Source organism: Petromyzon marinus, unplaced genomic scaffold (genome assembly GCF_048934315.1).
Source record: "Petromyzon marinus isolate PM22_M1 ecotype Great Lakes invasive population unplaced genomic scaffold, UKy_Petmar_22M1.pri1.0 PM_G_Scaffold_15, whole genome shotgun sequence".
Taxonomy (NCBI): domain Eukaryota; kingdom Metazoa; phylum Chordata; class Hyperoartia; order Petromyzontiformes; family Petromyzontidae; genus Petromyzon; species Petromyzon marinus.
In genome coordinates, this window is record NW_027422706.1 from 2,027,985 (window position 1) to 2,042,309 (window position 14,325).

Here is a 14,325-nt window from a genome sequence, read left to right on the forward strand (position 1 = left end):
TGTTCAGTGTATTTGGTAATGTTGTTCAGTGTAGCGCAGTGATAAAAGTGTCCAACCTATAACCAGATAGTCGCCAGTTCAATTCGCACACAGAGGTGGATTCTACAATTATTCCAGTTTAACACGTAGGCTTTCGCGACCAATTATTCCTCCGGGATTGACGCAGTAAGTACCGCTTTGTGGAACGGCAACGATCGCTTCACAGACATGTCCTTAAAAAATACCTTCATTGGCTGAGAAACTCCCGTGAAAATAAGCATCAACCAATGCTCACTTAGGCTTGAAGACAATTCTTACTATGTCTCTTTGGCCATTTGAATTCATGGCCAAACATAAAATGGCCAGAGCGGAGCCGGGCCCCAACAGCGTGGCTTTTAACTGCAGGCCGACCCACTATTTGTCGGCGTTCGGCTGGCCTCTTGACCAGCGGAAGTCGGTTTGCGATATTCGCGGGATTGCGTGCGGCACGACACCTCATTAATTGAAATTTGCAACCGTCACGAAGATTCTGCGACGCTTTCGTTGCCGGTAATCTACAGCCCCCTTGAACACCCCCCACCCCCCCAGCTTGCCGACCAAAGCTCTGACGAGCTGAGCTTTGACCGACAACTCGCTCCGCGTTCTGCATTCCTGAAATCAGTGCCCTGCCGAAAACGCAACATCAAGCGCCGCACAGCCCGCCGATATATCTGTTGTGCGGCTCGATGGCCAGGTTCCTGCTGACACGCGGCTTGCGCGGCCAAATCGTGGTCATCCCAAATGTTGCCAAGGGTCTCTTTGCTGAACGGCGGCGGCAGCGGCGGCGACGACGACTCCATCTCCTGACCCACCTCCACAGGTGGCGTCTGCACCGACTTGGGCACCAGATGCTTGGCCGGCACGAGGCAGCGTGGGGGGGGGGGGGGCACGGCGTGGGGGGCACGGCGTGGGGGGCACGGCGTGGGGGGCACGGCCTGGGGGGCACGGCGTGGGCACTCAGTGCTTCTGCTCCTCCTGCTGCTGCTGTGGCTGCTGCTGATGCTGCTGCATCATTTGTTGCTGCTGTTGCTGCTGCTGTGACTGCTGCTGCTGCTGTAGCTGCTGCTGCTGTTGCTGTTGTTGCTGTTGCTGGTGTTGCTGTTGCTGTTGTTGCTGTTGTTGCTACTGTTGCTGCTGCTGCTGTTGCTGCTGTTGCTGCTGCTGTGGCTGCTGCTGTTGCTGCTGCTGTTGCTGCTGTTGCTGTGGCTGCTGTAGTGGCTGTGGCTGCTGCTGCTGCTGCTGTTGAGTTGACTGGTGACGAGGCACACGTGGTATGGCTGAGGCTGAGTGGGAGGGCTGCTCAGAGTGGACAGCAGGATTTTCCTGAAGCTCCATGACCTGCTTCCTGTTGAAGTTGTATTTACTGAAGAGTTCGAACACAGGGGGAGGACGTAGAGTTAGAACAGACACACAGGTCCATGCCTGTGGGTCTCATCATGTTAGGTTCAAGCCCATCTTGACACACACAGGTCCATGCCTGTGTGTCTAATCATGTTAGGTTCAAGCCCATCTTGACACACACAGGTCCATGCCTGTGTGTTTAATCATGTTAGGTTCAAGCCCATCTTGACACACACAGGTCCATGCCTGTGGGTCTAACCATGTTAGGTTCAAGCCCATCTTGACACACACAGGTCCATGCCTGTGGGTCTAATCATGTTAGGTTCAAGCCCATCTTGACACACACAGGTCCATGCCTGTGTGTCTAATCATGTTAGGTTCAAGCCCATCTTGACACACACAGGTCCATGCCTGTGGGTCTAATCATTTTAGGTTCAAGCCCATCTTGACACACACAGGTCCATGCCTGTGTGTCTAATCATGTTAGGTTCAAGCCCATCTTGACACACACAGGTCCATGCCTGTGTGTCTAATCATGTTAGGTTCAAGCCCATCTTGACGCACACAGGTCCATGCCTGTGGGTCTAATCATGTTAGGTTCAAGCCCATCTTGACACACACAGGTCCATGCCTGTGTGTCTAATCATATTAGGTTCAAGCCCATCTTGACACACACAGGTCCATGCCTGTGTGTCTAATCATGTTAGGTTCAAGCCATCTTGTAATCCTTGAACCCAATATCACACCGTGCCCTTGACAGCAATATAATAATTTGACATCAATAAAAACACATGGGATGTACTGCAGTAATTAACACCACTGCATAGTACTGTCGTTTGTAGTAGTTTGTCCTCAATATAGCATAAGTGGAAAAAACCCCGGGGCAAAATCTGAAAAGCATACTTCCCAATCTCTAAAAATTAAGAGTGTGCAACTTAATGTTGTTAAGTTTAAATAACGGTCGCTAAGCACAGGCCCAAAATGCTAAGAAGCCAGCAACAGCACCGTAAGAATGTCTACTCGTTTAGCGTTCATCTGCTTATTTAATTCAGCAAGGTGATGAGAAACCTCAACCATAAGGGCCCATCTACCAATGAGTCACAAGGCACCATGGGTAATGCTGGGGCCCCTCACCGAGTCTCAGGGCATCCGTGATGGACTAGGACGTGAAATTCGCACGCACAGGAATCCACATATCAGCTTCATTTAGTCGTCATGGATATTGTTTAAAATATTTGCCATCTGTTGCACAATGGCATACTCGTTGGTTTTTTTAGTAGTCTCTCGTCATGCCAACTTGACAACAGTATTTGTCCTCTGGAGATACTGGCCTCCACCGTGTGAATGTTGAATCGACATGACTACCTTGGTCCCACCGACATTGCTCAGTTGATCTGGGAGACACTTTCACCTTCCTGTGACTAACAGTTAATCTTAAAGCAGTGACGGTTTGGGCAGCAGTGATGGTTTGGGCAGCGATGCATAACCTGTATTCAATTTCCCTTGGATAAATTCGGCTTTAACGGGTAACCGGTATGGTTTGTAAACATAAATTGTGGAGAGAAAAGAGCACGTTGCTGCCTCGTGAGCCACAACTCAGCCTTAATAGGTCTCTTAAACGGTCACTTAGGAGAGCTTTGTGTTGTTTGTCGTGCAAATCACCAAATCAGCTGCTCCGCGCATGGCAGGATCATCTCCCAGGCAAGGCCAGTGAAGTGTTGCATGTACAGAGTCCACGCAGAGGGCAGCTTCACTTCTATACGGGCCAATGCTATGCTTGCAGCCGCCACCACGGATGGACGGAAACTCAGGAATACGTGGTCTGCATACACACAAACAAAGACAATAACCCTCCGTTTAGCCTTAACAGACTGTTGGGGCAAGTGCTGCTAGCGAGTAGCAGCACCTATGAAGGTCGGCACGACACACGAGGGGGTGGGCGGTCAGCACCACGCCCGGCCGCCTTTGTCTCCCCAGTGCTGGCGATGTTTACACACCGCATTGAGTTACTCATTTGAGGCCGAGTCGACCTAGGGGAGGCCCAGGACCGGTTCAGATAATCGTCACCGGTGATAGCCGTGAGCGGGCGTTGGACCAGGGTGTCCAGGGTCGTAGCTGCAGCGTAGCGCTAACCGCTACGCCACCTCTACCCTGCACACAGGAATGACAGGCAGGCACACAGACGCTTAAACGCACAAGCACCCAGTGAATGAGGAACGTTGGGCCAACGGCACCCTGAACATTTGAACAAACATTCCGACGTTGGACAAAAATATATATATTCGGTGACGTTTCAGGCACTGCCCCTTCTGTCGCCGGTCACCTTAGCGCTGCAAGGCCGGTGCCTACGAAGCGCTCCTCTACAGCTCTGCGAGCACCTTGCAGGGCGAGCTGAAGGAAGTGGGCCGTGTACTTGATGGTGTACGCGTGCCGGTAGGACGAGCCTCCAGCCGGGGCGTCCTCACGCCGCGACAGCCACAGGAAGTGGTCCACGAAGTGCGCCGCTGTGGGCGTGCACAGGTTCCAGTCGATTGTACGCAGCAGCAGGAACTGTGCAGGGGGGAGGCAGACGGGAGAGTGGGCTGGCACGGCACAGCTGCCACCACTCCGTGAAGCATTCAGTCCGCCACGCTGCTGCGTGTTGCCTGGAGGGTTTATTTGGTGCATGGCTCGCAAAACAGTTCAAATGTCTGGTCAAGGAGTCAACTCGGCCCTTCGTCTGCACGGGTAAATGCAATGACCATCATATTAAATTTCGATTTGAAGCTTTCGTGACTTGCAAGGATTCATCTTCTTTGGTTCTTTTGGTAAAGTCACGTAGAATGAGAATAAAATAATAAATTGATAAAATAACACAATAATATTCTCATTATTGTGTTATTTTATTTTATCAAGTTATTATTTTATTCTCATTCTACGTGACTTTACCGAAAGAACCAAAGAAGACCATCATATTCTTTTGGGTCTGTCGGTAAAGCCACGTAGATTTGAAAAATTAATAAAAAATATCACGACGTTTCCATCGCATCGCAAGCAAATCGTCACGGGGTGATTGTTTTATGGAGAGACTGAGCCCCACCATAGGATGGGAGAATTTCCTGCACTTGTTCCAGTGCCATACAAATAAATGAGCACCACTCCACGTTCATTCGTCAGGTCTGCTGTGGTAATGTTATTCTGCAGCTTTTGCCTTCCTGTTATCTAGTAAGAAGACACGCTTCTATATTCAAATTCGGGCTGTACATTCAAATTGTCTACAGAATAATTAGTTGGCATGAAACAGAGATGATGTGTTCATATTCTTTGGGTCTTTGACGTTTCGATCGCAACAAAAGCAATCACATGAGGACGACTGCTTGTGTTGCCATCGAAACGTCGAGATTTTTAAAATTATTTTTCTATCTACGTGACTTTACCGACAGACCCAAAGAGTAAGATTGTAAAGTAACAAGACAAAACAATTGGTTTCTTGAATCAAATCGCGACCTTGAATCATGACAATGCACGGAACGGTTCTGGGGTGAAACATTGCATGCCAAATTAATATGGGCATGCAGCTACCTCCGTCTGCTGCAATTCCTCCTTGGACAGACTCAGCCCTTGCTTGGTCATCACCTCCAGCCGGTTCACCCAGTCCAGTCGCGGCACCTGCTCACCCATCTCCTCGAACTTGGCTGCGCAGGGTGTCAGGGACACGCATGCCGACGGTGAACAAGCGACCAAGCGTGCGAGCGAGAGATGAGCGAGTGATCGGGTGGGTGGGTGGGTCACGTGAGCGATTGACCGACCTGCTATAATGAGGTAGCAGATTGAGCAGGTGTAGAGGCAGCGGACGGTGATGTTGTGGCGGTCCATGAACACGTCTAACATCGGGATGGCCAGGTGGTGCGTGGCCACACCCAGCTGCAGCTGCTCGCTCAGAGTTGCCAGGAGGTCGACGAAGTGGCGACGGAGGTGCAGCTGGGGCGAGCGTGCGCAAAACCGAGGCAGCGACAGCTCCTGCGAGGGGGAAAAAACAGAGGACACGGGGTTGGGAGAGCAGTTGGGACGCTGTAGAGTTGGGTCAAGAGGTCAAGAGGTGTTTTTAAACGATAATAGATTATTCTGGGGGTCTAAGGAGGCGACGTGCCCGGTTACGGTGGGCCACAGCAGTTAATTTTCGCCGTCACGCAAACCAAGAGTGACAAAAGCCACGGGCCAAATTGTCTCCCTGTTCAAGCGAGTGAAAGATGGCGAAGAACTCATTCGGTAGTCCTCAGCCTATGATGAAAAAAAACCATAAGGTGTGGAGATCCGTACCTCCAAAGCACAGCCACTTTTATTCTTCCACAAGGTACCATATCGCTCGTGTTATAGTCCCCGGAGAGATAGGGGGCCGGGTCGACCCGCTGGCCAGGATTGAACTTGCAACTTTCCCACTGCGAGTCGAGCACTCAAACGTACGTGCCATGTAAATCAGTTCGTGGGATTTGCGTCTGCGTGTAGGAGGCCTATTAATGAGAGAGGCGGATACCTTCTCTCGAAGGACGCGGTAGACGTCGTCTGCCAACTCGCCTTGCCACCACTCGCTTCTGTCCATGTCTTGGTTAGTCGCTCGCGCCTCGTGCTCAGGAGTTTATTACTTGGGCAGGCACGTGCTGGGTACACACAAGTGTTCACGTGTGGAGTTTATTACTTGGACAGGCACGTGCTGGGTACACACAAGTGGAGTTTATTACTCGGACAGGCACGTGCTGGGTACACACAAGTGTTCACGAGTGGAGTGTATTACTTGGACAGGCACGTGCTGGGTACACACAAGTGGAGTTTATTACTCGGACAGGCACGTGCTGGGTACACACAAGTGTTCACGAGTGGAGTTTATTACTCGGACAGGCACGTGCTGGGTACACACAAGTGTTCACGAGTGGAGTTTATTACTCAGACAGGCACGTGCTGGGTTCACACAAGTGTTCACGAGTGGAGTTTATTACTCGGACAGGCACGTGCTGGGTACACACAAGTGTTAACGAGTGGAGTTTATTACTCGGACAGGCACGTGCTGGGTTCACACAAGTGTTCACGAGTGGAGTTTATTACTTGGACAGGCACGTGCTGGGCGCACACAAGTGTTAACGAGTGGAGTTTATTACTTGGACAGGCACGTGCTGGGTACACACAAGTGTTAACGAGTGGAGTTTATTACTTGGACAGGCACGTGCTGGGTACACACACAAGTGTTAACGAGTGGAGTTTATTACTCGGACAGGCACGTGCTGGGTTCACACAAGTGTTCACGAGTGGAGTTTATTACTCGGACAGGCACGTGCTGGGTTCACACAAGTGTTCACGAGTGGAGTTTATTACTCGGACAGGCACGTGCTGGGTACACACACAAGTGTTCACGTGTGGAGTTTATTACTTGGGCAGGCACGTGCTGGGTACACACAAGTGTTCACGTGTGGAGTTTATTACTCGGGCAGGCACGTGCTGGGTACACACAAGTGGAGTTTATTACTTGGGCAGGCACGTGCTGGGTACACACAAGTGTTCACAAGTGGAGTTTATTACTCGGACAGGCACGTGCTGGGTGCACACAAGTGGTCACGTGACAGATTTGACGTCACAGCTCACTTGCCATGCAAAAAATAAATACATTGAGCCCCCCCCCCAAAAAAAATATACAAAAGTGTATTTTCATAATTTGTGCATGGTGTACAGTCTGGAAAGTACCCACATGGCAAATTTCCAGTTTGTTGCATGTGGAGAAGTACAGACAACACACACAATCACAACTTTGCCTTTCATATATATGGAGATTACCACAGGTTACGCCACGGGCACTTCGTGCTCAACAGAGCATTAAGAATAAAGGCAGAATTTTCACAACACTTGGAAAAGAAACTACATTTGCAATTTTCTGCAAAAAAAAAATGAACACATTTTCCCATGTGTAAAAAATAAATGCAATTTGTTATTGACACGTGTGCAAACTTCATAATGCATTTGCTTGAGCAACACCGATTACATTATTGACGAAATCTTAAAAGTGCTCATGCTAAACCGGCTTCCAAACGTCTCAAGCTCACACCCTACCCCCCGCTATGCATGTGGAATAATGTAAAAAATGTGTCCCGTTATGATGAAAAACAAAACAAAGTCTTACCAAATACTGTCCATTATTACACGGCGGGAAGGGAAATCGTTCAAGTAACAAACCGTGATTGTTTAAACGCCTCAATATGTCACGATATAGTCTAAATACAGCAAGTCTCAAGTCTTTCACGGTAACTACGGACGGAGCGGGCAGCACGCAGCCACGTGGGAGTCGTCACGTGACGCAGCCGCCGACTCCCAGGACTCTCCACGCCCCCGGAAGTGCTGCTGAGCGCCGGAAGCCGGAGGTGACGCGTCATCCGTGAGCCAGAGACTCCTGATTGGATGAGGTGTGGGCGTGGCCGCACCCGAGGGGGAGGCGACGGCCAGGGGATAAAGGGGGGGGGAGGGAAAGACCCACACAGACCCATAGAGACTCATAGAGACCCACAGAGACCCACACAGACTCACAGACTCATAGAGACCCATACTCACAGAGACCCACAGAGACTCATAGAGACCCATACTCATAGAGACCCATACTCATAGAGACCCACACATACTCACAGAGACCCACACAGACCAACAGAGACACCCACAGAGACTCATAGAGACCCACAGAGACACCCACAGAGACTCATAGAGACCCACAGAGACACCCACAGAGACTCATAGAGACGCACAGACACCCAAAGAGACTCATAGAGACCCACATAGACTCACAGAGACCCACAGACACCCACACTCACATAGACCCACAGACCCATACTCATAGAGACCCACACAGACCCACAGAGACACCCACAGAGACCCATACTCATAGAGACCCACACAGACACCCACAGAGACCCATACTCATAGAGACCCACATAGACCCACAGAGACCCATAGAGACCCACACACACTCACAGAGACCCATACTCATAGAGACCCACACAGACTCACAGAGACCCACATAGACTCACAGAGACCCACACTCATAGAGACCCACACAGGCCCACAGAGACCCATACTCATAGAGACCCACACAGACCCACAGAGACCCATACCCACAGAGACCCACAGAGACCCATACTCATAGAGACCCACAGAGACCCACAGAGACCCATAGAGACCCACACAGATACCCACAGAGACCCACACTAACAGAGACCCTAAGTAAAACTAAACTAAGTGTATTGCCACCAGGGTGTAGGGGGGCCCCCCACTGAGCTGCTGTGCCAATCTTGGTCCACGCGAGCGGCCTGCCCTGCACCAAGTGAAAGCAGCTCCGTCCGGTCGCTCGTCACGTGGGAACGGCGTTAGAGCGGCCAGGAGAATAATCCTCGCACTCTTAAGACGCACCGCTCGGATCGCTAGGGATGGGTTAGCGCGTCTCCCACGTGCGTGTGAATATTCACAGAGGGTGGACGTGGATGTAAGATAATTTTGTCGTGACGGTGGTCGCAGCTGCTGCGAGCTGCTAAGAGACACTTGCCCCTACAGTCTGTTAGATGCCACACGGGGGGCCTTCACTGGAGGGGTTTGCTTTGCCGCACCAACGCTCCCCACACACACAGTGCACACACGGTGAACTCGTAAAGTGATGACAGGAAACGATGAGGTAAAATGTGCAAAAGTTTAATATATTAAACGGCAATAAACGCATTCAAGAGTGCGAGTGAGGTAAAAAAATAGAATTTCTACATTGAGGTAAACATTTTTTTTATATTCTGAGGTAAAAGCAAATCTTTTTTACATTGAGGTAAAAAATAACATTCTGAGGTTAATTTTTTTATAAACATTCTGAGGTAGACAAAAAAATATTTTGAACATTACGAGGAACATTTTTTTTACATTCTGAGGTAAAAACATGAACATTAAATTGTCCTTAAGGAGACATAAATTAACAAACGCTCTCTGTGTATCTATCTGTCTCTCTCTGTCTCTCTCTGTCTCTCTGTGTATCTGTGTCTGTGTGTGTCTGTGTGTATCTGTGTCTGTGTATCTGTCTCTCTGTGTCTCTTTGTGTGTATCTCATCTCAGTCAGTCGACCCGTGGCACCTGGGTCTGCCCCGTGACCTCCTGCCAGCGGTCGTTCGACACTTCACGTGGCCTCAAGGTGCACATGTCCTGGCACAAGCGTCGTGGTGACGCGATTCGCCACTTAGTGGCGAATGGCAGTTGTTGTTATTGTTGTGCATGTCTGTGTGTGTGCGTGTCTGTGTGTGTATGTCTGTGTATTTTGTACCATCGGACACTCCACCCCCACAACTCCCAATCGGTGATGGGGCAGTTGTGGAGAGAGTGGAGAGTTTCCCATACCTGGGCAGTGTGCTTATGATTGGCACCAGTTTAACAGCAGAGGTCTCACTCCGAATCAGTCGAGCGGCAATATCTTTTCATCGGTTGCGTAACGCTGTGTGGAAGCTACCTGGTCTGTCGCTCCGCACTAAGCTTCAGGTCCTCTCGGCCACGGTCATTCCCTCCCTTCTCTACGCTTGCGAAACGTGGACCCCCCTAATGGAACATCTTCGCCGGTTAGAAACATTTAAGCTGGCCTGCCTACGATCCATCCTGGGTTTAACCAGACTGGATTGTGTGAGGAGCTCACAAATCCTTCAAAGATCTGGGCAAGGTCCCATCGGTGAGCTCCTCCAGCGGGCAAGGCTGCAATGGCTGGGTCATGTAGCCCGCATGCCCTGCCACCGCATGCCGAAACAGCTTTTGTTCGGCCGGATTGAGGGGGCTAAGCGGGTGCGGCACGGGTTAGAGAAGAAATGGAGTGATGTGGTACAGGAGGACGTGGAGCTGAGTGGACTTGCCGATGACCGGTACCAGCGGTGTCAAGATCGGCCTCTGTGGAGGAGGCTTGTGAAGGATGCTACTGGGCAGTTGGAGGTAGTCGCACTCCAACAACAATGGAGGGCGGAGGAGCGACGCTCAGAACGAGCGGAGCGCCGGGTGGCTAAAGCACAGCAGGTTGGCACAGTAGGAGGCACAGGTGGTGCATCAGCCAGTCATCTCAGTCAGTCGACCCGTGGCACCTGGGTTTGCCCTGTGACCTGCCAGCGGACGTTCTGCACTTCACGTTGCCTCAGGGTACACATAGCCTGGCACAAGCGTCGTGGTGATGTCACCGCCACTTAGTGGCGAATGGCGGTTGTTGTTGTTGTGTCTGTGTGTGTGTCTGTGTGTGTCTGTTGTGTGTCGTGTCAGGACAGGAACGTGTGCACCACAGAGTGGATCTCCCTGCGGCAGAGTGGGCAGGCCATGCCACGCCGCTGCAGCTCCAAGGCGCAGCGGCGGCACGTGGCAAGGTAACCGCTGTCGCCGTGAACTAACGTGCAGCTACGCGGCTCACTCCGGCACACCACGCACTCACCCACGATAACACCACCAGCACCACCCACACCACCAGCACCACCCACACAACCAACCACACCAACAACACCAACACTACCACCCACACCAACACCACCACCCACACCACCACCATCACCCACACCAACACCACCACCCACACCACCGCCACCACCACTGCCACCACCACCCACACCAACACCACCACCCACACCAACACCACCAACCACACCAACACCACCACCACCCACACCACCACCATCACAACCACCACCTACACCACCGCCACCACCACCCACACCACTACCACCACCACAACCACCCACACCACCACCCACACCACCACCACCACCACCCACCCCAACAGCACCGCCACCGGTCGGAGCGCAAGATGGAGAGGAAGTGGTGGAGGTGGTGGTGACGTTGGCACCGGCTGAAGGGGAAGAAAAAGAAGAGAGTGAGTGAGTGAATGTGTGAGTGTGTGAGTGTGTGACTGTATATGGGTAGCGGTAGTGTAGTAGTAGTTAGTGCTACGTCGCGCTATGAACCCGGGGAGGGAGTGAGAAGGAGGGAGGGAGTGAGGAGGAGGGAGGGGAACTTCACCTCGCCTGCTGTCGGCCGTCACTATGGAGAATGACTTCACGAACAGCGCTGCCACCGAGTGTCTGGAAGAGAGAGACAGGGAGATCCAGGCTGCGTTTGGATGCAGGCTCTATCTCCCGCCCCTCTCTCTCTCTCCACCCCTCTCTCTCTTGTGCTTGTTTATTTTTATTTCACTTTTTTAATATAATTTTTCTATCTACGTGACTTTAGTGAAAGAACCAAAGAATATTCACCCACTCAATCACTCGCCCACTCACTAAACAGCTCACCCATCCACTCAATAATTCACTCCCCCACTCGCCTTCCCACTCACTCACTAAATAACTCATCCGCTCACCCACACTCACTCACCCACCCACTCTCTCTCCACCCTCTTTGTATCTCCCTCACCTGGGATCTCTGAGTGAGAATCCCTCCACACCAAACACCTCCCCCAGGGGGTCCCCGCCACACCTCACCAGGTACGGCCTCTCTACATCGTAAAGTTGTCTCCGCTTGATGTATTGTCCCACGTAGTGGTGCGCCTACGTGGGACGCACACACACACACACGCACACACACACGCATGCATGCACACACACGAGTGGGTGACTGAGTGGGTGAGTAGGTGGGTGGGTGAGTGAGTGGGTGAGTGAGTGGATGAGTTAGTGAGTGGGTGGTTGAGTGATTGAGTGGGTGAGTGGGTGGGTAGGTGAGTGGGTGGTTGAGTGATTGAGTGGGTGAGTAGGTGGGTAGGTGAGTGAGTAGGTGAGTGAGTGGGTGTGTGGATCAGTGAGAGAATCAGTGAGTGGGTGGGTGGATCAGTGATTTAGTGGCATGGGCGGAAGAGATGGACTAGTCAGTGAGTGGATGGGTTAGAGGGTGAGTGGATGGGTTAGAGGGTGAGTCGAGTGAGTGGTTGGGTGAGTGAGTGGATGAGTGAGTGGTTGGATGAGTGAGTGTTAGTGTGTGGGTAAATGGAGTGGGTGAGTGGTTGGGTGAGTGGGTGGCTGAGTGAGTAGGTCAGTGAATGAGTGGGTGGACGAGTGGTTGGGTGAGTGGGTGGGTGAGTGTAACGTCTGTACTATGTTGAACTTCTTTCGCACCACACGTAGCCATGTGTGATAATCCTGCAAATCCAAATTATACAGCAGGTGTCAGGGTCGCGATGGAATCCACGACCTCCTGTACACCAGGCGAGGTAGTCAACATCTCCTAGCCACCCTGATAATGATGATGGTGGGTACCACGACCTCCTGTACACCAGGCGAGGTAGTCAACATCTCCTAGCCACGCAGATGATGATGGTGTTGGTGGTCGTGATGGGACCCACCTGCTCCCACGTGAATGTGTCGCCCTCGACACCGACCGACTGCAGCAGACGAAGCATCGCAGGCACCGGCTTCAGCTGCATCCCAGCGGACAGAGGCATCACGGAGCCACATGTCATCACTCACACAGACACAAAGGTCCCCCGTGTAGCCACGGCAGGCTATAGGGGCAAGTGCTGTTAGCGAAGAGAAGCACCTATCAAGGCTGCCGGCACTGTGGCACATGAGAGGGTGGGTGGCCAGCACCACGCCGAACCGCCTTTGTCTCCCCAGTGGCTTTGTTTACTACGACACACCGCTACACCAGCTACTCTTTTGAGTCAACCTAGGGGAGGCCCAGGACCGATTGTAGTGTATAGTAGTGTATATTACATTGTAGTGTATAGTAGTGCATAGTGTATAGTAGCGTATAGTACTGTAGTTTATAGTAGTGTAGGGTATAGTGTAGTGTATAGTAGTGTAGTGTATAGTAATGTAGTGCATAGTAGTGTAGTGTATAGTAATTGTAGTGTATAGTTGTGTATAGTGTACAGTGTATAGTTGTGTAGTGTATAGTAATGTAGTGTATAGTTGTGTATAGTGTACAGTGTATAGTTGTGTAGTGTATAGTAATGTAGTGTATAGTTGTGTATAGTATAGTGTACAGTGTATAGTATAGCGTACAGTGTATAGTGTGCAGTGTATAGTGTACAGTGTATAGTATAGCGTACAGTGTATAGTGTACAGTGTATAGTATAGCGTACAGTGTATAGTATAGCGTACAGTGTATAGTAGTGTACAGTGTATAGTAGTACACAGAGCACCGGTGAGCCCCCCTAAAAGCGACTCACCAGAATGTTCCTGTGAGCTCCAGCAGCGGCCAGAGACAACCTGGAGTCACCGGCACTCATCACGGCATGCGTGTTTGATTTTCGCGAATGTGTATTGCGTGCACATATTTGGAATACGGTTCGTTTTTCGAGAGAGAGAGAGGAAAATATAAAATGACGTATTTAATTTGTTGTTGATAGCTGAGGATATATTTGACGCGGTTTGTTGGCGGAAATTAAAAACTCTAACTGATGAGGCACAGCAACACTGAGTGTACGGCGTTTCACTGCACGTGGTCCGTGCCCGCCAGACCAGAGACACGTGACTAGTGTAGCTAGCCAGGTGGTGACCACCAGGCTAGCTACACTAGTTATCATGTGACTGGTGTATCTAGCCAGGTGGTGACCACCAGGCTAGCTACACTAGTTACCACGTGACTGGTGTATCTAGCCAGGTGGTGACCACCAGGCTAGCTACACTAGTTATCACGTGACTGGTGTAGCTAGCCAGGTGGTGACCACCACGCTAGCTACACTAGTTATCACGTGACTAGTGTAGCTAGCCAGGTGGTCACCACTGAGTGTACGGCGTTTCGCTGCACGTGGTCTGTGCCCGCCAGACCAGAGACATCAATCGCACACCCGACCCGACCCACGATTAGACTGGCAAAATAGCTGCGTGCGTTATATCATTGTGGATTCAAATGTCACAAGCAGTAAACAATTGAAACGGCGCATATGTTTGATAGTTCAACACATTTATAACATTTCACATGTTAATGTTATTTGAGGATATTGCCACGAATTTAACCTACCATGTATAAAAT

At 51.0% G+C, this 14,325-nt stretch overlaps 2 protein-coding genes across 4 annotated transcripts; both read right to left on the reverse strand.

The window, feature by feature from the left end:
* Window positions 1–992: 992 nt before the first annotated feature.
* On the reverse strand, window positions 993–7,700 carry LOC142910740 (cyclin-J-like). Of its 3 annotated transcripts, none has more exons than XM_076060134.1 (7): window positions 7,505–7,700; window positions 5,873–5,996; window positions 5,148–5,358; window positions 4,921–5,033; window positions 3,738–3,909; window positions 3,022–3,181; window positions 993–1,381 (listed from the first exon to the last, which is right to left on the reverse strand). In XM_076060134.1, the coding sequence occupies exons 2-7, from the start codon at window positions 5,936–5,938 to the stop codon at window positions 1,141–1,143; spliced, it is 963 nt and encodes a 320-aa protein (XP_075916249.1). In that variant the 5' UTR covers window positions 5,939–5,996; window positions 7,505–7,700; the 3' UTR covers window positions 993–1,140. The 3 variants fall into 3 exon arrangements, with proteins under 3 accessions (XP_075916249.1, XP_075916251.1, XP_075916250.1); XM_076060136.1 differs by having other exon boundaries at window positions 1,296–1,381; window positions 3,683–3,909; XM_076060135.1 differs by lacking the exon at window positions 993–1,381 and having other exon boundaries at window positions 2,907–3,181; window positions 3,683–3,909.
* Window positions 7,701–8,923: 1,223 nt separating this feature from the next.
* On the reverse strand, window positions 8,924–13,579 carry LOC142910725 (E3 ubiquitin-protein ligase Mdm2-like). The gene is made up of 6 exons (XM_076060121.1): window positions 13,520–13,579; window positions 12,692–12,766; window positions 11,770–11,903; window positions 11,380–11,441; window positions 11,136–11,209; window positions 8,924–8,977 (listed from the first exon to the last, which is right to left on the reverse strand). The coding sequence occupies exons 1-6, from the start codon at window positions 13,577–13,579 to the stop codon at window positions 8,924–8,926; spliced, it is 459 nt and encodes a 152-aa protein (XP_075916236.1).
* Window positions 13,580–14,325: the final 746 nt, after the last annotated feature.

Excerpts from the sequence above, each read along its gene's own strand:
- LOC142910740 (XM_076060134.1), bottom strand. The coding sequence starts at position 5,938 with ATGGACAGAAGCGAGTGGTGGCAAGGCGAGTTGGCAGACGACGTCTAC. Across the intron at positions 5,034-5,147 it reads CTGCTACCTCATTATAGCAG|CCAAGTTCGAGGAGATGGGT; the intron begins GTCGGTCAATCG and ends CACCCTGCGCAG. Across the intron at positions 1,382-3,021 it reads TGCGCGGAGCAGCTGATTTG|TAAATACAACTTCAACAGGA; the intron begins GTGATTTGCACG and ends CGAACTCTTCAG.
- LOC142910725 (XM_076060121.1), bottom strand. The coding sequence starts at position 13,579 with ATGAGTGCCGGTGACTCCAGGTTGTCTCTGGCCGCTGCTGGAGCTCAC. Across the intron at positions 11,904-12,691 it reads ACACATTCACGTGGGAGCAG|GCGCACCACTACGTGGGACA; the intron begins GTGGGTCCCATC and ends CGTCCCACGTAG. Across the intron at positions 8,978-11,135 it reads CCGGTGGCGGTGCTGTTGGG|CGTTGGTGCGGCAAAGCAAA; the intron begins GTGGGTGGTGGT and ends GTGTGTGGGGAG.